The sequence below is a fragment of the Gallus gallus genome, chromosome Z, assembly GCF_016699485.2.
Source record: "Gallus gallus isolate bGalGal1 chromosome Z, bGalGal1.mat.broiler.GRCg7b, whole genome shotgun sequence".
NCBI lineage: Eukaryota > Metazoa > Chordata > Aves > Galliformes > Phasianidae > Gallus > Gallus gallus.
Window position 1 is genome coordinate 24,757,717 of NC_052572.1, and position 22,833 is coordinate 24,780,549.

General features: G+C 39.4%; 2 protein-coding genes across 4 annotated transcripts; one reads left to right on the top strand and one right to left on the bottom strand.

The window, feature by feature from the left end:
- Positions 1 to 201: 201 nt before the first annotated feature.
- NSA2 (NSA2, ribosome biogenesis homolog) lies at positions 202 to 4,085 on the bottom strand. The gene is made up of 6 exons (NM_001006579.2): positions 4,023 to 4,085; positions 3,642 to 3,829; positions 2,878 to 3,028; positions 2,362 to 2,541; positions 1,072 to 1,264; positions 202 to 463 (listed from the first exon to the last, which is right to left on the bottom strand). The coding sequence occupies exons 1-6, from the start codon at positions 4,023 to 4,025 to the stop codon at positions 396 to 398; spliced, it is 783 nt and encodes a 260-aa protein (NP_001006579.1). The 5' UTR covers positions 4,026 to 4,085; the 3' UTR covers positions 202 to 395.
- Positions 4,024 to 22,824, top strand: GFM2 (G elongation factor mitochondrial 2). 3 transcript variants are annotated; one of them, XM_040656089.2, is made up of 21 exons: positions 4,024 to 4,266; positions 4,758 to 4,847; positions 5,096 to 5,180; positions 5,943 to 5,988; positions 7,275 to 7,372; positions 8,423 to 8,548; positions 8,925 to 9,013; positions 10,188 to 10,276; positions 10,522 to 10,582; positions 10,672 to 10,857; positions 14,018 to 14,098; positions 15,626 to 15,774; positions 16,214 to 16,357; positions 16,439 to 16,538; positions 17,136 to 17,325; positions 18,923 to 18,999; positions 19,223 to 19,361; positions 19,521 to 19,706; positions 20,834 to 20,949; positions 21,185 to 21,367; positions 21,827 to 22,824. In XM_040656089.2, exons 1-21 carry the CDS (start codon positions 4,024 to 4,026, stop codon positions 21,953 to 21,955), a joined length of 2,607 nt encoding a protein of 868 aa, XP_040512023.2. In that variant the 3' UTR covers positions 21,956 to 22,824. The 3 variants fall into 3 exon arrangements, with proteins under 3 accessions (XP_040512023.2, XP_424792.3, XP_040512024.1); XM_424792.7 differs by lacking the exon at positions 4,024 to 4,266 and adding an exon at positions 4,334 to 4,636; XM_040656090.2 differs by lacking the exons at positions 4,024 to 4,266; positions 20,834 to 20,949; positions 21,827 to 22,824 and adding an exon at positions 4,334 to 4,636 and having other exon boundaries at positions 21,185 to 21,366.
- Positions 22,825 to 22,833: the final 9 nt, after the last annotated feature.

Consider the following 22,833-nt stretch of genomic DNA (forward strand, 5'->3'; position numbering starts at 1 on the left):
CATTCCCAGCAGCAGGATGCAAGTTCTTATGTATCTCCATAACTTCAGCTTTGCAGTAAGCCATCAGGGGAGATAATGGCTGTATTATTTCCTGTCACTAGGGGTGTGAGCTAAATATTTATAGAAAATAATCTAAGCCACTTGACTGCTACTCAAAGATCGTGAAGGTTAAGATCAACTCCATAACATAGCAGCAAAACATGAAAATCGAATCTCTTTATTTTGACAATTGTCAGATACACAAACACTTTAAATATAAAACTCTGAACAGTCTTTTCTGGCACACTTAATGGGTCAGCACTGCTGATTGGTTGAAGGTTCCAGAGATCTTCCAAAACTGTTGAAACTCCACCGATTTTGTAGAAAGCAGTGTCCAAGGTGTAGGATTAAACAGATTAGACAAGCAGAACTGCATTAATACAGCCATCATTTTCTGGATTGTTTGTTACTTGTGCATATTTTCCTAAAGAGAAAAGGAAATTAAAAGTGATAGAGTAAATTACAATTCTTCCATTTTGAAAATTTAATCCACAAGCCCCCTTGGAAGTGGAAGAAATTCCTGTTTCAAAATTGAATGCACTGCGAATCTAAAAACACTTTCTGATGAGCTACAAACTTCAGTTCTCAAAACATCTTGCTCAGGCTGTCTTTATAACATACCCAGAACCTCGAGGAATTCATAAAAATCAGAGGTTCTGTCACAGTCCAAGTCAGCCTCACTGTTAAAAGAAATTAGTCTGATTCAATGAAGATACTTGTACACACAACTTTCATTGAAAACATGGCATAATCATTTATAATTCACATGGATAGGCCTTAACAGCCTGTAACACTGCTTGATGTGATGCTTATGTCTTCAAGTCCTTTTTCTGAGCTTCACCAAATTTGATGTTCAAAGTGTGAACTGAAAGCCTAAGATTAAAGCTTTTTAAAGCTCCTGGAATTGTTTCTGCCACAACCAAAACTCAACAGGGATAAATTATGACACCTTAAAAGACATGGGCTTCACAATACACTCAGCCAGTAAAGACTTAAAACTTGTTCTGCAGTGCTACTACATTAAGTACTTACCCCAAATAACTTTGCCTCCTTGTGTCACGAGGCCCAGTTCGCTCACATTCACTTCAATGACAGTACCTTTGGTAATTACACCCAAACTTGTATACAAAGGAGAAGAAGGATTCTTTTTTACACCAAGGATAGGCAGACAAAAAGTAGCTTTAAGTTCAGGATGTGTCACATGTGCCTTCTTGAAACGTAAGCCCTGTAGCACAAGGTATTAGAAAACATTAGTATATACTTCAAGACCTCACAGCTAATTTAACGCTTCTAGCATTACATCCTCAGATTTATGCATTTTATGAGACTGGGAAGAACGAAACAAGCCAGAACACAGAAAGTTATTTGCTTACTATAGAAGGTTTGTTAAGAACCTGATTAATTGTAAGGTTAGGTAATTTTTTTTTTAAATAGTTAGTTTCAGTTTTTTTTAATGGCAGTAGATGAAGAATAATTACTCCCACAAAAAAAGTGTGTTTCATGAAGAAATGAGGTGTTTATTGTAAAGCATTAGCAGTTTTTCGACTTAATTTTTTTCCTTTATACTTGTAAACCTGGAAATACTTTTCATGGATTGTGAAATATTAAACACTCATCTATTACACCTCCTGTCTAGGTACCTGTACACTGTAATGGGGACTTTATGACTAAATACAATATCGCTTTGTGTGTCAATAAAATCTATCCAAGGCTTCTACTCAGTATTTATATAAAAACTACACTGTCATATGGAATTTGATTTTTCTTCAGGCCTGCACACTGTTCCTTGCATTTGTGTAAGAGAAGGCTAGCAAGTACAACAGCTTCTTTGCCTACTGTCACCACTGTGCATTCAGCCTAGCTAACAAATCAGAAGGAGGGAGTACTTGAGTTTGACAACAGAGTTGGCCCCTGCAGCTGACAGAATCATAGTGGCATGAAAAAGACAGAAGCTTTTGAAGAGCTTCTGCTGAAGATCTTCCCATGCCCATTTCAGAGCTCATGGCTTTAACTTATTGATGTCATCTCAGTGATGGGAGTCAGGATGCAAATATTCCAATGCAGACAGTGACTGCAGGGGTACCTCCAGCTAGTCTAAGTTCAGATTTCAGAAAGGAAATACAAATATTCTAATCGGTAGTAATCAAGTGCATTATCATAGAAGGAAGTTCCTACATGAAACTTCATTCTACTTCATCTAGCTTACTAGATGGTCTCTAAGGTCCCTTCCATCCAAAGCCATTCTGTGATTCCTTGCCAAACTCAAAACAGTTAAGTTAAAATAATTACTACCTAAATATTTGAAAGTTTCAAAAACATTACCATTGGTCGAATGAATCGTTCATACTTAGGAGGTTTCCTAGTAAAGCCATCTCCAACAAAACAAACTTTTGTAACCATTCTCTTCCAGGCCTTCTTCTTTCTCTTTCCTGTACGAATCACTTTCAAAACTTCTGTTTCTCCCTGTGCACGGACCTTTGGCACAGGAACCTCCCATTTCCCCTACAGGAAACACAACTGTCATTAGGTATGTGCCATTTCTAAATGAAATAGGACAATCAAAGCATAAAATAAAATTTAACTAATCAGAGTAACCGTAAACCATGTATCTTATGCAACTAATAGCTACTTATTTTAATTAGCATTTAAGTTTATGGAAATCAAGGCTTTGCATACACTTACTTTGCTCCAGGCAGCTAAGCTATTCAAAGTTTTAGTTTTTGTACAACATCAATACTCAGACCTGGCTTGCAAGCTGTAAGCCACTTAAGCATCAGTAACACAGTGATTATTGCCATAAGAAATATTAAATATCTGAATTTTAATCCAGCTACTTACAGCTTTTTCTTTTCGTTTCTGTTTGATCATGTTAGACAGAACCTTAGCCCGGGACTGGCCCTCTCTGTCCAGCAGGTATGCTGGTACAGCTCCTTTAGGAGTTTTTTCCTCATTCTTTTCCTTTGTATTTCTCTTTTCATGCATCTTAATTCTGCAAGGAGAAACAAACAACAACAACAACACAGTATTAAGAATAGAAAAGAAGCAAATTTTGAGATACAATAGCTTAGGTTGTGCCTATTCAAAATATTCTTTAAAGCAAGTACAGCATTTACATTTAAGGAACAGTGCCTGAATACTTTTCATAGGAAGCCAGTAATTTCTCTTAACACAACAGCTGACAGACTAGAGCCCACTGAAGCCCGTCAGTTCATTCAGACTGTAATACAAGACTCTTACTAAGGAACTGGCTTAAAGCAAGGGCCTAACAGACAAGGCCAAGCATATTCTATAGTCATACAGCCATCAAACTGCAAGCCAATACAGTGTTTTTGTATTCTGCCACGATTACATTATTGCAATTGCTACTGCTAATTAACGCATATACTAAGGAATGCTTTTAGGAACAGCGTCATTCATTGCAATGGTAAAAAAAAAAAGGCACTGAGAAGAGAGGACATCAGAAGCGTCTTAAGCACTGTCTCCCAGAATTAAGCAACGTGTAAGAAATACAAGGTACCACACAGCTGACAGACAGGCCTTTGTGGCTGCCTCAATCCCGCAGACACAGGGCAGAAGCACAATGCCAGGACAAAGCTACTCACGTCTTCTTCATCTGGATCTTCTCGGCGTGCCGCTGCTTGTGGTACAGCTTGGCCTTCAGCCCGATCATCTTCTTGGCCTTCCTGGAGCGCTCGTGAGCCTCGCGCCCTTCCTTCTTCCTCTTCCTCTCATGGTAGTCCAGCCGGTAGCCGTACCGCTTGCGGTGCAGCTCGATGTGCTCGTTCTGCGGCTGTGGGCACAGGGCAGCGCGCTCAGCGCCTCACGCCGCCGGGACGAGGCCGGGGGGCACCCCATCCGCGCGGGGCAGCGGGGCCGTCTCTGTCCCCAGGCTCCGTACCCAGCCCCAACCACCACCCCGACCGGCCTCGTCTCGTCCCGTCCCGTCCCGTCCCGTCCCGTCGTGTTCCCAGCCCCGCTCCTACCATGGCGGCGGCAGCAGGTCCTCCTCACTCCGCGCCGCTCGCCCCTGCGCAGCCAAAAGGGCCGTCCCTTCCTCCGGCCGCCCCGGGTAGAAACGCGCCCCGAGGCGCTTTGGTTCCGCCCTGGGGACGAGCAGCACCCTGCGCGGCCCTAGGGCTACGGTCCGTCTCGGTGGGGCAGGAGAAGGGCGAAACGGGCAGAAAAGGCCGGAATGGTTGTTCGGTCGCCTGTGTCTGTCGGTTGGCGGTGAGACTGAGGAAGGTGGGGTGGCTGCGGGGGAGCGCAATGAGGCGCGCACCTTCCGGTGCGGCGAGGCGTCCTCCGGACCGGCTTGGCGCTGCTGTGCTGGGCGGTGGATCGTGGTGTGCCCTCGAGCGCTGCGCCGCGGCCACTTTGGCGATGTAGAGTCTGATTTTGTTATTTAAAAGGCCTACTTTTCACCGCCTTCAAGAGCAGAAGGGCGTGTTTCTCGGACCAGCGCTCCGTGTGGAACGCGCTGCTGGCTGCGGCTTTAGCTGGGAAATGCGCCCACGAGCCGTGCGTGTGTGGCTGTGCCGCGTGGTGAAGGCCCCACAGCACTGCTGCTGCAGTCTGAGGAGAGAAACAGCAATCTGAGGTGAAAAGCTGTTGAGTTCTGTGTTGTGGTCACGTGGAAACAGCGGGGGTACAGCTTCTAGAAAGCAGTAGGCCTTTGGTGCAGTGCTTATTTTACTGTATTTTTTTTTTTTTTTTGTCAGGGAACGTCTTTAGAGAGAGCAGCCAGAATGTGGAGAGTCATGAGGAAGTTTTCAGTGAATGCACTGAAATTGTCAAGTTTGTGCAGTCAGGTAAACATCTTCCCGAATTGTAATACTTTAAGCCTGAGCTTAAAGGGATCACCTAAGTCACACCGAGTAAACCATATTATTTTATTTTATTTTATTTTGTCTTTCGAGATGAAATAACCAACATAAACTCTTGTTGAGGTTGGGCTTCTGCTATGTCAGAATGTGGAAGCTGTATTATTTTTTTTCTGAAGTCCTTTAAACACCTCTGTTGACAGTTGTGTGTGTTCTCTTTTTCCTTCCATTGCCAGCATGTGTGTTTCAGGAAGCCAGAAGTCATGGTCCTAAGTGTGACGCAGCAAAACAGCAGTGAAAGAAACTACAGCTCTCCACCAGGTAAGCTTTTAAGTTATATTTTTATTCTTCTGAATTTAATTTATGGCTTATTACTAGGAGTTACTTGGAAGTGAGTAAAAATACCTTTGAAGTTCTATTGAAAATATTTGGCGTTTGAAGCACAGAGTGGTTAAAAGGTTCAAGGACTGGAAAGAGTGGTTTTGTATTGCTGCTGTTTTCTCAGTAGTTTTGTGGTGTAAAGATTTAGGAAATAAGAAAAAGGAAAAACACAGTTGGATAAAAAGCCAGATTAGCTATGAAGTGTGCAGTAATCCCTGTCCAATTGCCTGAAGTATTAATATTAATAGGTCATTGACTAATTGGTGATAGCCAACATGTTGCACAAAAGCAAAGAGAGACATCTGTGGTTCAATAGAAGGAAGTCTGAAGTTAGTGTCATTCTCTTTACTTTGCAGAGTTAGGGCAAAAGAGAGTTGTGGCCTGGTTACTGCTTCTGCAGAGTAAGACTTCAATGGTCTGATGATACTTCTTTTTCCTTGTGTTGTTTTTTTCCTGTTGTTTCTAAGTTAAAGCTCTGAAGAGTTCCATGCGTGAAAAAGAGTGAGAGATGTTTTGAAAGTGTAATACATATCTTTAGTAATTAGGGATGGGTGAGAATTAGGAGTTTTCAGGAGCTGTGGCTCTGAGTCTTTGTTTCGGGTAAGCTTTTTAGGAGTTTTCTTAATTCACTTAATGTTTTTAAAACCAATAATTTCTAGTTGGGATCAGTCTGACAAGTCTTTTTGTTTTCTTTGTCTCCAGGAGATGTTAAATCTCTGCGTTCTGTCATTAATCCTCATATATCCAGGTACGTCATTGTAGCTTATTCTCCTTATGTAACTGATAGTGAGGGGAACTGATGTGGTACAATGTCAAGGGTCGTTGCTATTGCTATTACTTAAATACACGTTTTAAATTACAGTTCATACTTCCTTGCTTTCAGCTTTCTGACATTTCAGTATGAGTGTCAGAGAGATCTTGAACTGAAAAAAATCGGAGTCTTTTGAAATGAAAGATGGTTGAAATGAAAAAATGGTCTCTTAGAGAAAGTCCAAGAAATCAAAGTCCACACTGATTGCTGATGGGTAAATGAGAGGGAGGAGCTTCTTGGGATGTAGGCCACCACCATGGTTAGCACTGTATTCCTTGTGTTTAGCTGTAGAGATGACGGCCTTATTGATGAGGGCAAAGCATTTAGGGGCTGGTCAGGCATAGAAATGACATGAGAGGTGCAGTTCCTGTATAAGACTTCCTCAGTCTTGAGGGCTAATTCAGCTTATTGTGAAGATGGCAGCTGATCATAAGCCTGTGATGAGAAGAGATGCTTGGAAGCCTCTGGGCAAGATACCTCAGAAAAGAAGATCTGTCTGAACAAAATCTCATATAACTTCATGAGAACTTGCATGCTAGACTTAGGACATAAATATCAACACTTACAAACATCTTACGGGCAGTGGATGAGGCCAGGCTCTTTTGAGTGGTGCCCAGCAGCAGGCACAAACTGGAGCACAGGACTTACCATGGAAACATGAGGAAAAAAGTTACTGTGATGGTGACAGAGCAGTGGAACGTGCTGACTGAGAGGCTGCAGAGCCTCCTTCTCTGCAGATATTCAAAACCCACCTGGACACCTTCCTGTGCAACCTACCCCAGGGAGCCTGCTTTAGCAGGCAGCTGGGCAGTATGATCTCCAGAAGTCCCTTACAACCTCTGTGATCCTATGATTCTGTGATATGTGCAATGGACTGTTTTAGTCACCAGGATTTAGGGGTTGGAACATACAAGAAGGTGATGGGGCTGTTTCCAGCTGTAGAGGGGACATATGAGTGCAGAATGAGGCCAAGGAGGTACAGAAGTGAAGTGTGGAAACCTGTTCCAGAACTACTGAGTACTGCCACTTAGAAGAAAATTCACCATTTCGGTGCTATCATACTTCAGAATCAGCACCTACGTTGTATCAGTTAAGCATCAGGAGAAAAAAAAAACCCTATTTATCTTGTGTGTTATGCTTAGTGACTGTGAATTGTTCATGCCAAAAACAAAGTCACTGGAAAAAAAGTGCTGCAGTAAAGGCTGTGTTTTTGCTTTATGCAGAATCCGTAACATTGGTATCATGGCCCATATTGATGCAGGGAAAACGACAACAACGGAAAGAATGCTGTATTACTCTGGATACATAAGAACACTTGGAGGTTAGCAATGTATATCTATTTTTATTTCCATAGCTGTGAGAGATTTGACAGTTGTGGCGATCTCATGCAGTGAGATTGGTGGTACAGTTATTAGCATAGAAGCCTTTTGTTTCAAAGTTGTTCTTCAATTTAATGAAATTGTAATGTGTTTTCTACTGTATTTGAATGTGGTTGCTCTTGTAATTCTAAAGCAGCTGAGAGCTCGTTGATTCATTTTTTTTTGTTTGTTTTTCGTACATTGTTATTTGTTTAACACTCACTCAGAAGTTCTTTTTGTTTTAGGTCTTGTTCATTGATTGTTTTGGCAAAGCTGCTCCCCCGGATCCATTTTTGATGTGTCAAGGGGCCAGATTACCAAAAACTAATCTATATTTTAAGTCCTAGCACAGGAAGAATTCCTTTCAACAACTCTCACTGAGATCTTTTAATACTGAGAAAATCAAAGCAGCCTTCACTTATGGTACCTTTGACCTTTTAAATTTAGTGGTGTGTCCTCTGCTACACAGGTTAATGTTAGAAGGTGTGAGCCTTGAGAAGTAATTGAACTTGGTGGTGTGCCTGATTAAAAAAATATGGGACTTTCTCTCTTTTATTAAAAATAATAACAATTGTTAGCTTTTTAAACCTAAGTCTAACTTTATTGAGTTTCAACTATTGAATTTTAAAATGTCAGTTTGTATACAAAGAGCACAGCCTGTCGTTTTCAAAAGTGTCATTTATTCATGATTTTGGGCCTTGCTATAATTTTTTAAGTTTCTCACAGTGTTGCTTAATTTTTAAGTTTCTACACAGTGTTGTTCTCTGATTAAAAATTAAAAAAAAAAAGGGGGGGGGTTGATGGAATTGCTTGTTTTTGACTTACAGTTTGTTCCTTATGTTGGCAACATGGGTGTAGGAGCTGACGTTATAATTCCATGACTTAGTTTTCATAACTTGGTCATTTACAAAAGGGAGAGTATTTCCAAATATCTCTCACTATCTTTATTTCAAGACAGCTTCACCCTCTGAATTATTTATGTACCCAGCTGTAATCCTGTTTTCTGCTCACAGATGTTGATGATGGAGACACAGTAACAGATTTTATGGTACAAGAGCGAGAACGTGGTATTACCATTCAGTCTGCTGCTGTTACTTTTGACTGGAAGGACTACAGAATCAATCTGATTGACACCCCAGGTACTGTGCTTTAGTGGTACTCATGTAATAACATGAGAGAGTAGATGAGGTGAGGCATTGCTATCTTAGGTCCTGAATTTAGTGCGATATTTGGCTGGTTGAAGTGCTGCAGTAAATAAGCCTGCACTGAGGTCTGTTGACCTTTGATTAGTTAGTGTTTTCTGCAGCCTGTTCTGACTTATTTAAGGTTAGCTCAGGAACAGCCTGTGTGTTTCAAGGACTTGAGGGTGTGGTTCTCTGAAAGGTAAGACAGTAATTATGATGTGTTTTTAAACACAAGAAAAAAAACCCTGTAATGATCTGTTGATGTTGCCTGTTTGAATTATGATAATTGTAATTTAGGTTATGAATTTGTGCTGTTTCAATTGTTTTTTAGGTCATGTGGACTTCACAGTGGAAGTTGAGCGTTGCTTGAGAGTCCTGGATGGAGCAGTAGCAGTGTTTGATGCTTCAGCTGGTGTTGAGGTAAAACTGACTGGTAACTTTTATTATTTTCAAATTGCTTAGAAGAGGCTGAAATGATTACCTCAAGTGTATAGGAATCTCTATGGTAATGAGGGAAAAATAAACAGGGTTTCCTCTAAAGTCTGTTATCTGTTGTTGCTTTGGTTACTGTTTTGTCATTTTGCTTTTTTTTTTTTTTTTTAACAAATGCAGATTAATGTGAAGGCTTCTGGCTAGCTCCAGCAGTGGATAGAAATGGGTGTCCATTCACATCTCATTTTCTGATTCCATGTGAAAAATTAATTTTCACCCAGAATTTCCCCCTCCCCTGTGCCCTGTTTAAGAAGCTCACTGGGGCATAGTGCAGAAAGGTGTAGCCAGGCTGGTGTTCGACGTGAAGGTTCAATTCCATAGAAAAGTTACATGTTGTGTGAAACACTGAATTCAATACATGTCTTTTCCCTGGGTAGAGGATGAGGGAACTCTTGGTCAGTGTTAGTCACATGTTTAACGTGCTACTGGAAAGCATTTACTTACTGTTGTATATGAGCCTGAAACCTCCTACAGCCATCAACAACAAAAAATTAGAGCTGCTTGTGTTTTGTTTTGTTTTGTTTTGTTTTGTTTTCAAAAAATGTGTAGGAAATGTGTTGTTTCCATGTGCTGATAGCAGACTTTTTCTAAATCTGAACTGATTTTCATGCACTCCTGTTTTAACTTTCGATGAAAAATGAGCCTCACAAATGACTCAGTATGTAAATAATTAGCTTAACCACACTAGGTTGTTGTGTTCTCTACGTAGCATCAGAAATACGTGTATAAGTGTTTTGGCAATATCTTAAGCTTTAAGTGTAGTCCTAAGTGTAGGCTACCACACTCCAGTGAGTACCTTCATCGTAGATCCCAAGTAGTGCTTATCTTCTCTCTGTGTTCTCTTTGCTCTCTCTATGCCCTTAGTGGAGGAAAGACAACAGATGAAGGAAGGGCTGTGACAAAGCTGCTTGTGGAGTTCCTCTGTGTGGCTAGATAAGGGCTTGTCACAATGCATTCAGCACAGTTCCCTTCTCTACTCTGAGCTCAATCTCTCAGCAGCAGGAATATAAGATGAAGGAAAGATGCTTGACCTCTCATCTTAGGAAGTGTATGTATAGTTCCTGTGTCAATATTAATGTTACCATTTTGCCTTTTTGTGTAGGCCCAAACTCTGACAGTGTGGAGACAAGCAGACAAACATCAGATACCACGAATCTGCTTTTTGAACAAGATGGACAAAAACAGGGCAAGGTATTCATACAGTTGTTTTAATCACTGTTAAAAACCTCCTAAGAGAATGTTTCTGATCAAGTTAAAGTTGTTCCGTTAAGCACAGAACTAGTGATTTTTGTCAATGCATACTGTACACATATTTAATTGTTTGGTTACATATGTTGCTGTGTAATTGTAGGAGTACTTTTTACAACAAATAAGAGTAAACTTTTTTTTACTGTATCATTAAATTTATTGTAACAATATCTGTTGTTTTAATATAGTTTTACATATGCTGTTGAGAGTATCAAACAGAAGTTGAAGACAAAACCTTTGCTTTTACAGGTAAGCTTAGAAATTTACCTGCATTTCTTTTTAATTGAACAACTTTATTAATTTTTTTCAACTCTCTAAAATTTCTGTTCTACTTGCAGTTGCCCATTGGGGAAGCCAAAACCTTCAGAGGACTGGTTGATGTTGTGACGAAGGAGCAAATGATTTGGAAACCTACTTCTGATTTGGATGATGGAAAATTTTTTGAGCAAAAGCCACTGCTAGAGTCAGATGATCCCAGCCTGTTCCAAGAAGTCCAGGATGCTAGAAATACCTTAATAGAACAAGTAAAGTTCTAAAGTAAATGCGTAATACATTTAAAACTGTTATTTAGAACGAAGGGACCTTTGAAGGCATCTAGTGCAGAGATTTGCTAAAAACAGGGCTAGCTTCAGCTTTAGATCAGGTTGCTCTGGGCCTTGTTCAGCTGTGCTTTCAGGGTCTATAAGAATGGAAATTTAGTCTTACTAGGCAGCGTTTCCCAGTGTTTGATCATTCTTGTAGATGCATTATTTCTCTTTGTCTATATGGAAATTTCCTGAGTTGTTATGGCAGCACTTCTCATCCTTTCCTTGTGCACCTCTCTCTGTGAAGAATCTGGCTTTGTTTTCCCTGAAACAGTCCCACAATCATTTCAGATTGTGGGTAGTAGGAGGCAGCATATACATCCTTCCTTTTCCCAAGTTAGACAAACTCATCTCTCTGGTTCTCCCACCATGTTCTGACATACCACCCTGTGGTTCTCAGCTGGATTTCCCACTGCTTGTCAGTTTCTTTTGTGCTGGGAAACCTTAAACCACAGTGTCTAAGATGTAGCTTCACAAGTAGAGGGTGAGTAGACGGCGATAACTACTTGCTTATATCCACTCAGTACTCTTGCTGATACAGCCCATTATGCAGTTAGCATTTGTCCCTGAAAGGGTATGTTGCTGATTTATTCTCACTGGTCAAGCAGGACCCTGAAGTTGTCCTTATCTCCACAGAGCTACTTCCTAGTTATTTGATCCCCATCCTGTATTAATACGTGGATTTGTTTTGTCACAGGTGCAAGGTACTGCATTTGTCCTTGATGAACTGATTTCAAATATTCCTTATTTGCTTTCCTTCAATAAAAGACATTGAGTCTATATTGTGACGTGTGATGGCAGAACATGCTTAATATAGACAGCTGGACTCTGTGGCTGCACATTACTCGTGCAAAATGGCAAATACTTCCTATTTCATAAATAGTGAGCTCATAAAAAATAGACCCTAAATTTAGTATTAAGTTGGCTAACATGGCATCTTTTGCCGTGTTAGATCCCAAAAGATACTTGGAACATTCACGTTGGGCTCATATCCTCATACCCTTCTGGAATGGCAGCTAGAAACTAGATGGGATATCGGAGTCTGTTCCAAGTGATAATAAATGCTGTGCTAGAGGAAACTGGATCTCATCATAAATACCAGATCCATCCATAAAGTCCGTGAGAGAGGTGAGAGGAATATAAACATGTTTCATAGATTGTCCTCCTGTGAAGATATGGAATTGTAATAGAAGCATGGTTTGCTTGATCCTAGCATGTAACAGGTTTTGCAGAGTTGAGACAGTTTAGAAGTGCTGAAGAATAATAAAGTGAAAGAGTGCCTGTGAGCTATGCAGAACCTTTGAAATAGTTTCTTTCTAGACTGTTTTTCTTTGAGCTAATACTTTGAAGTCCCACATTGTTCTGTGTAAATACAATGGTAAGAGCTGGTTGTACTTGAGAGACTCCAAACACACCTTATCTTCAAGCTAAAAGGGTGATTTTGTATTCTGTTTGCTTTTCTGCAGCCTAGAACTTTAATTGCTTTTATACAGCCTTAGAAGTGTAGTAGCAGTTACATCCGAACTTATGCTTTGTATGCAAAAATACAAAGAGAAGTTGACAGTTATGTTTGTCAGAGGTTTTGATCCATTTTGCTATAAGAACTGCCTTCTGTGCAAATTTGGATCACATATTGCTAGTACATAGATGATGCTGGGCTTTCTGTTCTCTGAGAAACATCAGTCTGAGTGATCCACTTGGATTTGCTCTGAGTTCAGTAAAGCACAAACATACCTGGCTTTCAGAATATTCAGGTTTAAAATGGGAATGTGGTTGCTCAGCCTCTCCTCTTAAGAAATCTCGACTAGAAATCTGGATAAGAACAGTGGTTTTTAAATCTTTTTTTACTGTATTTTTTTTTTTCTTTAGCTTCTGGGCCCTTCCTGAAGCTGGATGGGGTGGCCCAGTAGTATGACAATTCAGATAACCGTGTGTTCCTAAAATATTTTTTGCTCTACTTCTAATAATATTCTTTTTATCAGAAATGTAAAATACAAAATTTAGCAATTTGACTAGAGGTCATCTCGTAAACTTGGCTTTCATTTAACCTAATGAACACAAAATTTCTATTCTCATGTTCTATCTCTTGGCTTAATTAGACTTCTAATTGCTTATCAATGATTTCGTTCAATATTTGGTCAATTCCTGTCTTAACTACTGGAGGGAGCATAGTACCTTAGAGGATGTGCAGTGGAGCAAGGGTATATGTCAGTCAAGGTTTGAAGTATATTTAATTTTTAAGCTAATCAGAACAGTTTGAAAACAAAGATCTCTTAGACCTACAAGCTTCTGCCATGAAGGTCAAAATACCCTGAAGGCTTGTCTGTTTCATCTTTTTTTTTCTAGCTGTATCCATTGGCTCACAGAGGTCACTTTCTGCTTGGTTCAGACTTCAGCTTTTTTACAGCTCAGCATGCATTCAGTTGTACTCTCCATGGCTGTCACAATACAGCTGCAGGCTTTTTCATTTCTGGGGACACATCCAAACATTCTTTCTCCTACTGATGTTATACCTGACAGCAGCTTTAAGGTGCTGATTTTTTTTTTCCCCTTGTGCTTTCTTTAAGCCATTATTTGCATGATTTTCTCTGTAAAACTGGTTCTGTAAGGGCTCTTGCTTTTTTCTTCAGACAAGATTAATTCTGCAGAAGCAGTATAAAAGCCTTAAACACTGGGAAGGACTGCAAAAGCTTGTCCTATCTAGCTTATGCTGTCAAGTAGAATATAATTAAAATACTGCACCTTTAAAAATAATTTAACATGCTTTGCTTAGCTCTCACAATAGCTACGTTATTGTTGAGAGAGGGATAAAACAGTTTTGTTTATAAGTAACATTCTGTAATAGAAGCGAAGGACTTATTTTTTTAATGTGAAATTTAAGTGATATCCACAAATCTGAGAAGAAAATTTATAATAACTGAGTTGAGATGTGAGACGTGAAATATGTCTTCTGTATTGCTTGTTTTAAGTTTGTGATCTCTGATATCTTTAAAAGCTTAATTCCTTCCCTATTTTGCTGTATTTTCCAACTATCTAAGATTGGTGACCTATGTGGAAACTACTGTATACCAAATAGTAAAGCAGAACTATTCTGTTGAAGGTTGCAGATCTGGATGATGAATTTGCTGAACTGATTCTAGGAGAATACAGTGAAAATTTTGACCTAATACCATCCGACAAGGTAATTTTTACCTTTCATTATTTATAAATGAATTTTCACTATCTGTCAATCTGAAGGTCGGGGCTGCTTTGCCCTTGGCATGTGTGGATATGATTTTACATTTTTTATTTACATATTTTATTTACATAAAAAATGCAGTTGTGCATTTTTTAATGAACAAAAAGCTCACCAACTTTTGTAATGATTTTATGGTATTGTGAATTTAGGATAAGGTACATTTAAGTTTAATACGAATAACATGCGATAATATACTAATGGTAATTCTCAAACATGCAGGGCACAGCTGTAACAGTTCAACCCTTATGGATGATCTTTATTGGGTGGCTGCTGCAAAAAAGCTTAGAGAAACATGAGTGAAATCTCCAAATAGAGTCAGCCTGGTGTGTCTGAGCTGTAGAGTCCCACTAACAAAAGTAGCATTTCAGTCGCTAGGAATTGGTTGGCTCTTGAGACATTACGTGTTGAAACTGGTGAGGCAAAACCTTCATAATAAAAAGGAGTGATTTTTCGTAGTTTGAATTTAGTAGCACAGTCTCACGTGCTCTGACTGGAAAATGACAGCCTTGCTAAAATATTTTTTTAATTGGTAGAAGTGAATAAATTAATTATTCTTCTCTGTACATAACATATTGATGCCTGTCAAGTTTGTACTGGAATAAATGGGCTTTCCCAATAAGGTTGTTACACAGGAAAGATGAGAACTTTTAAATGCAACGCCAAATACTGACTGTGCTAAAACAACACAGCATAGGTACTTTTAAATTGAGGAGTAGAAGCTGGCAAAGCTTATAATCAGCATGATAGTAACATCTTCAAATGAAAAAACATAAGCAAAAGTCACCGTTGTTTAAAATCTTGAAACAAGATCCTTCTGAGCAATTTAATGAAGCAACTAACCCTTATTGGACTTGAGAACTGGGCCTCTGCAGGCTACCTCCAGCTAATGAGAGGTGTTGGGCAGCACTGTGCATGCAAGAGCAGTTCTGATAAGTAGCTTGGCTGTCCATCAGCCACCTGTGTGCTTACATATGGCACTGCCCTGCAAGAGCACAGTGTACTGTCCGTGCAGACACTGCTGCCCTAGACAAACATGGTAGCTCCAGTCATCTTTTTTGCTCTGTGCTGCGTGCATTACTTGCTATAACCTGCTTATTTCCAAACAGTTACTGGAATCACTTTATGAACACTTACTGCTAACTGCAAAGCCTGCTGATTACATGGTAATAACTTACATGTCAAAGTGATATTTTAGTACACTGTTTGAAGTCTGTTAGATTGTCTTTATGCATTCTTTACCCGCTAGTAATCTTATTGTCATACTTAATGAAGTGAAAAAGGCACTATTTACCTGTAGTAAACATTCTTTGTTAATTTTTTTCTCTGTAAATGAAAAAAATCTATAAAAGAGCTTGTCATTTCCTAGGTATTTGAGCAAAATCTGATAGTAATATCTGGTAGCTGGAATGGTAAGGTTAAAGTGCTGTTCACAATTCAACAGAAAGCCTTTTTTTTTTTTTTTTTCCCCAGCTACAGTCTGCTATACGCAGAGTCACACTAGCTCAGAAAGCTGTACCAGTGCTCTGTGGCAGTGCATTGAAGAACAAAGGAGTGCAGCCATTACTGGATGCTATTACTATGTATTTGCCTGCACCTCACGAGCGTTCCTATGAGTTTCTGTAAGTGGAGTAAGAAAGGGAGGGTCAACAGAAGGGAAAAGCAAGTAGGAAAAGTATAAAGGGAGAAAATAATATTGACCACTGGTATCTTTACAAATGCTTACTGGTTTCAGATGTGCAGACCTAAAAATACTCAAGTACTGAACCTGACAAGCAATTACAGTTCCAAAGTCTCTTAGTCTGAGAATACTGACATTTTACAGTTGGAGTCTGGGGATCATCTCTAGTGTCGGTTGAGTCACATGACCTCTACCATATTTTGCTAGAACTGGAACAGCTTAGGTTAGCATATTTGGTATATGTGTATATATAAAATGTCCCTGCTAATATTGCAATTAGAGACATACAGGTTCTTAAGTGAGTGGACATTTATGCAAGTGTGGGTTTGAGATGGATTAATCCTACAAGTGTGCTTTATGTTGCGGTTTCTGTTTTTCAGACAGTGGTACAAAGATGATGACCTGTGTGCCCTGGCATTTAAAGTTCTCCATGATAAGTCTCGTGGACCATTAGTTTTCATTCGCATTTATTCAGGTTCACTGAAACCTCAGTCAGCTGTATATAACATTAACAAAAGTTGCACGTGAGTAAAAGCAGGCTGTGTGTTACTGTAGCGTTTGGGTGTCTGCTAAAGTCACGAACAATTAAATGATTTAATTTACAGGGAGAGAATGAGCCGTCTGCTCTTGCCTTTTGCTGATCAACAAATTGAAATACCATCACTAATGCCTGGAAACATAGCCCTTGCTGTTGGCTTAAAACAGGTAATTGAAAATACTGACTTTCAAAGAGAGCTTGTTTTACTAGTGTGTCTTCCACCTCTGTGCTACTGCATCTCAAATGTGTTCATATCTTGTCTGTTGTTACATATGTAAATTTGCATTATTTTAAGTATATGTACATATACTTCCTCCCAAAAGGAAAAATTACAGTGCAGAAATGTAAATTAATGACATGAGAAAGTCTGTGCTGATATGTGGAAAAAACTGAACCTCAAGACATTGTATTTTAATAGGGTTCTAACCTGATGCTCATAACGTAACTCTCACGCTACCAATGCTATGTAAGGCCCTAGGGAGGCCTCAGAGTCATATGGAAAATTAGTTCTAAAAAATCAACAATTTGAGTTGAAATATGCTTGTTTCATGCTCCCATTGGCTGACTAATCAAGTGTTTCAGTGCCTGAGCAAGCTGGATAGATATCATTTGCCCAGATTTTCCAAAATGTAACCTATTCTGGAATGCATAAGCACATTTTCATTTAGCAATGTACTGATCTCTATGACTTTGGTCTCGTTTTAATAACCCCCTCACCCCCCACTGCTTCCTCTCTTGTGGAACCACTGGGAACTGATCTGTAGAGTGCCACTGGAGATACCCTAGTGTCATCAAAGGCTTCAGCTGTAGCTGCAGCACGCCAAGCTGGAAGGAGTGCTGGGGGAGAGCAGAGGAACACCGGTGACATAGAGAGTCTTCTGCTGGCAGGTGTTGAGGTTCCAGAGCCTGTCTTCTTCTGTACCATTGAACCTCCATCAATGGCCAAACAACAAGGTACAATGTAACTGCAGAGGAGGAAGTGTGTTTTAGATTGTGGTTCTCTGTACCCTTTGCTATTACTACTCCAATGATTTCTGTGCTTGAGAAAAGTAGTAATTCTTGATTTTGAAGGGATAGAGGCATTTGTCTCATAGAATCACAGAATGGCTTGGGTTGAAAAGGGCCACAATGATCATCTAGTTTCAACCCTCCTGCTATGTGCAGGGTGGCCATCCACCAGACCAGGCTGCCCAGAGCCACATCCAGCCTGGCCTTGAATGCCTCCAGGGATGGGGCATCCACAACCTCCTTGGGCAACCTGTTCCAGTGTGTCACCACTCTCTGAAAAACTTGTCCTAATATCCAACCTAAACCTCCCCTGTCTCAGTTTAAAACCATTCCCCCTTGTCCTATCACTATCCCCCCTCGTAAACAGCCATTCCCCCTCCTGTAGATATGCTCCCTTCAAGTACTGGAAGTTTTCTCCTTCCTTTCTTATTATCGTGCTTGGTTTTACTGCAGTTATGCAAGGGTGCTGTGCAGTGTCTCTGTGCACAGCTAGCCTTGAGTTACCTTGTGCTTTTTTTTTAAGTCAGCATTCACAGTTTTATGGTTTGGTGCAAAGTCTCCCCTTACCAACACTACTGCATGTCTAGTTAGGGTTTGTCTATGCAGTGTGACCTTTAATCTTGCTGTCTTTCACAAAAATCTGTACCAGAGAACCTGTTTGATTCTTTGAAAGTTTACCTTTTAGACAACCTATTGACATTCCAGCAAAGCTGAGCATGGTTGGAGGGTGAAAGAAAAATTAAGTGCCACTGTAGTACGATGGAATGGAGCAAGGCAGAACTTAGATTTTGAACCACCTGTCTTGCAGTCTGAGCTGCTGGGTTGCAAGTTGTTTCCGTTATGGTGTTTTGTTTTTTTTTTTTTCCAAAGACTGAAATAGATAAATGCAGTTTCAGCTATGAGTTTATTTTTCCATCGTTACTCTTTTTTTATCGCTGTTTTCTTTTGCAATTGTATAAGATAATGGGGAATCAGGAAAAATTACTTGCATTTTAACTTTCTCTTGTTGAACTCATCTGTAAAAATGTAGGTAAATCATATAAGACTTGACGGTTTTTCTCATCTATAAAAAGGGAATGGTATGTTTACTGTTTGATGAAACACATACATTTTCATGTATGTCGTTATACAAGTGTAAAATACGACTTGGAAAAATGTATTTTTCGTGATAGAATTTAAACTGGTTATTTTTCCAGTAAGCTATCATTTTTAAGTGAGACTGTCATTGTATTCAAAAGCTTCTGTCTCTAAATGTTGCATGGAGATTGTTCAGCTTTTGGTTGGTGTCATTAAATTTTGCTATTTAAGAAGACTAATCAGTTATGGAAGCTCTCTCTAGCATGCAGTTAATTTGTTGGAGAGAAGTTGCAAGTTGTGTGTAATTTGAGTTGAGTGTCTACAAAAATATATGCTTCTCAAGGGTCCTTTAGACTACTTCTGAGAATAAGATATGACCCTACAAGGAAAGTGATGTTTAGGGATTCTCTGTGATTCTCAAATTACTGAAGACTCTTTGGATATGGCGTTTGTTGTTTATGCACAGACTTGGATAATGCACTGAGCTGCCTTCAGCGTGAAGATCCAAGTTTAAAAGTGAAAATAGATCCTGACACAGGGCAGGTAAGATGAATCTTCTGTTCCTCACCTTGTAATTGAACTTTACCTTAGAACTGTCAGGACCACTCTTCAGTTAGTTTACATTCTTAGATTACTGTGAATGAGAAGCTTCTCTCAGTGTTTGTATCATGTAGGTGCAAAGATGTGAGCCCTTTTTTAAACACTTCTTATGAAAACCTGAGTTTTGTATGTTCTTCTGCCTCTCTCTTAACTGTCATCTCATTAGACCATTCTCTGTGGCATGGGAGAACTGCATATAGAGATCATTCATGACCGAATCAAGCGTGAATATGGAATAGAGACATATTTGGGACCACTTCAAATAGCCTACAGAGAAACCATCCTAAATGCTGCACAAGCCACAGGTAAAAAGGAACCTAAGGAACATCTTGTATCTTGCTTTGTTGCTTGATTTACTTGAAAAGATCTTTCATTATACTTAATTGCTTAAAATTCATCTGAAAGTTACTTACTTATGTGTTGTTTTTTTCCCCACCAAATTCCTGTTTGTTTGTTTCCTGAAGATGTATTGGATAAAGTCGTAGGAGATAAAAGACACTTTGTGACCACAGAGCTAGAGGTGAGGCCTGTGTCAGGAGAAAGAACAGTCACCAAACCTATCATTGAGTATGCTCAGAGTGTCATTGAAGTGCTACCCAAAGAACTCCAGGAAGCAATAGAAAATGGAATCACGAATTCATGTGTTCAAGGTAAAGAAAGTGCCATAACAGCTACACTGGTCCAACTTTTCTGCAGGAATCAATTCAGTATGATTCTGGGAAGAAAAAAAAATGTGGTAGCTTGAAAGCTAAAACATATTACCTATAAATGTACTTCAGGTGCAAAGGAATTTCTGGAATTTCCTTAAGTACAAAAATGGCTACATACCCCTTTTGCCATACCAGCAATGGAAGTCAGCATGCCTTTGGTTTTAAGCTTGGTTTTTTTCTGAGTCAAATTGTAATGTTCATTTCCTTTGGTATGTTTTTGTGATCTACTGTAATAGGTAAGGCATTTGTTTGATGACATCATGTGAAGCACAGCAGTGTGACTGGAACTGGTTTTGGAGGCCAACATGTAAATACTTTTTTCACACATTATGAAGACTCTTCAGAACTGTGCAGTCTACAACATAAAATTCTTACCACTAAATGCTTTTTTCCCTTTAAAAATTGATTTGGCCATGTGTTCTGCAGGGAAAAAAAAACTGTGTGTATTTTTTTTTCCTGAGACACGGTTCAAGCACCACATCCAGTCTCACACTGTTTTTGGTCTAGTTAAGATTTCTCAGTTGAAGTGAGTTGACCTGCATATGTTACTAGAGAGGCAGGTGATCTGTTACGGAATTAAGTTACTGCTGTGGTTTTGGCAATTGGTTGGTACTAGGAATTTGCTACAGTCACTCTCTGTTGAAAATACAGAAGATATTCTGGTTTTAGGTTAAACAAAAGACTTCATTACTTTTTTTTCAGTTGATGTCTTGTTTTAGCAGATGAATTTTAGATATTGTAACTTATAAGACAGTTTGGGAACAGTTGTTTGGATGAGCGTGCTCAGGAACTTTCAATTCTGAAAATCATTAGCTGTGTTTTTGATAAGGAGAGTAAGGAAGTTATGAGTCCATATGCGTTTCTCTTTAGGCAAAGCTTGGTAATGATGAAACGAAATAGCAAGTAGCCATGCCCTTGATCATAGGGAGGAGAAGGGAAAGAGGAAAGCAAGAAGCTCCAGACTGATCCTGAAACTTTTTTTTTCTCCTCTGTCTCACGATGTTCTGAAAAGAAAATGTCTGTTTTTTAATGCTCTTTTTTTCTTTTTTCTTTTTTCTTCTTGTTAGGACCCTTGCTAGGTTTCCCTGTTCAGGATATAGATGTGACAGTACAGTCACTGACAGTGCATCCTGATACCTCTGACACAATGATATCAGCCTGCATCTCCCGTTGCTTGCAAAAGGTATAGCAAAGCTGTAAGCTGCTGTAGAGCACAGGAACATGATGTATCACTAGGAAAACAGGGGTATATCATTATCTGGTAGTTGATCTCAAACAGTGTAATTCTTGCTTGGGGAATTTACAGCTTTTGAAAGTAGAAAATTTGAGTGGCAGTACTAACAAACCGTGTAGGAATTTCTTACATCCGGTTTTTTAAAAAGCATTTGGCATAAGTCTCCATCATCTCTTCCATGCAGGCTTTGAAAAAAGCTGGTATACAAATACTGGAACCCCTGATGAGTCTAGAAATCACAGTAAGTGAAGATCACCTCAGTGCAGCACTTGCTGACCTTGCACAACGAAGAGGCAGTATTCAGGAAATCCAGAGTCGTCAAGATAACAAAGTTGTAATTGCTGCTGTTCCACTAGCAGAAATGATGGTACGTCACTGTTGTAATGCATAAGAAGACTTCAGATCACTTTTCCTCTTACATATGAGCAAATTTGGAATTGATGTTTTTAATTGTATTTTAGTTGTGGGAGGTCTGAAGCAACTTATTCAGGGGTTGTGTGGATTTGGAGCCTGTTTCATTACTGTGCTTGCAAACTGAGAAGTATTTTGAACATGATTCAGTTTGTTAAAATGGTGTATTTTCAGTTTTCAGTAAAAACTGGCTTTACAGAGAGTAGTTAAAAAAATGAAAAAACACAAGACAAAACAAAAAGTTGATTTCTGTGTGCATTGCACTTTTAATATAGTAATGTTAAAAAAATTACTAGAATGTTGCAGTATACTTCAGATTGTCCCTTTTTCTCCAGGCATATAAGAGCCTTCTCTGCTAATTTATTTTCTTTCTGCCCTGAATTAGGTGATATTTGTTTTCTCTTTTTTTGTTCAGGGCTACTCAACAGTTCTGCGTTCTTTAACGTCAGGCTCAGCAACTTTCACTTTGGAGTTAGCCAGTTACCAAGCCCTGAACAGTCAAGAGCAAAGTGCGCTTCTTCAAAGGAGAATGGGGTTGGTGTGACTGCTTTGCTCTGTAGAAAAATAAAGATACGACCTATCCTCCTATACTAAATACTTCCAGGAGACTTCCTACATCGACCAGTATGTTCTTCTGTGAGGAACTGATTGCAGTAAATGATGAATAAGCTGCAGCATGACTGACATCTGCTTTTGACCTTCCAAGGGGATGTTCAAGAGACTGTGTTCTTCAGGCAAAGCCATGTAATTGCAGGGCAGCTGGAAAGCGGTGCAACCACAGTCTGCTGCTTTGGCCATCCTTATCTTAGAGATAATCACGAGAAGTGATGCAAATCCTTCTTACAGGAATGAGCACTGCGTGCACATTAATGTGTAAAAGAAAGAGACTATTTCTTACATACTAAGTAAAGTCTGTGAAGTTTGTAAGTTAATGGCAGTAGATGAATAACTACTGTTGTCAGTCTGTTATCTTAACTCATTTTTCAGCTGTATACAAGACTGTTTAAGAAGCACTTAACTATAAAAATATGTTTCTGTATGGATGGAAATCAACTTGAAATAGAATTCAGGACACCAGGTATAACTTATTTTAGTTTGCTTTAAGAAGGACCTGGAATATGTGCTTCTGCAAATTGAGTAAGCAAAAAAAAAAAAGAACCAGAGTTCTCCCACAACAGCAGTCCCCACCTGCTACTTTGGTGTGTATTGAAGGATTTTTCTGACATCTAAGAATGACTGATTGAGGCTTTAACTGGTCCGGATTTGCTGTGTATTACAATTAATTTGTCATTTGCAGTTATTTGGAAAGGTAGCAGATGACAAGACACTCTGACATATAAAGAGCAGGCTCTAGTCAAGTAACTTTACATAATTAAAACTGAGGGAAAATAAAGACTTCATAGTGAAAAATCACTTTCTAAT

What these genes read in the sequence shown, in the direction of transcription:
- NSA2 (NM_001006579.2), bottom strand. An exon ending in AGAAACGAAAAGAAAAAGCT is followed by an intron (nt 2,542 to 2,877) that starts GTAAGTAGCTGG and finishes TGTTTCCTGTAG; the next exon opens with GGGAAATGGGAGGTTCCTGT. An exon ending in AACGATTCATTCGACCAATG is followed by an intron (nt 1,265 to 2,361) that starts GTAATGTTTTTG and finishes CTTGTGCTACAG; the next exon opens with GGCTTACGTTTCAAGAAGGC.
- GFM2 (XM_040656089.2), top strand. Translation starts at nt 4,024, where the DNA reads ATGGCGGCGGCAGCAGGTCCTCCTCACTCCGCGCCGCTCGCCCCTGCG. An exon ending in ATCAATGGCCAAACAACAAG is followed by an intron (nt 17,326 to 18,922) that starts GTACAATGTAAC and finishes GTTTATGCACAG; the next exon opens with ACTTGGATAATGCACTGAGC. An exon ending in TTCCACTAGCAGAAATGATG is followed by an intron (nt 21,368 to 21,826) that starts GTACGTCACTGT and finishes TTTTTTGTTCAG; the next exon opens with GGCTACTCAACAGTTCTGCG.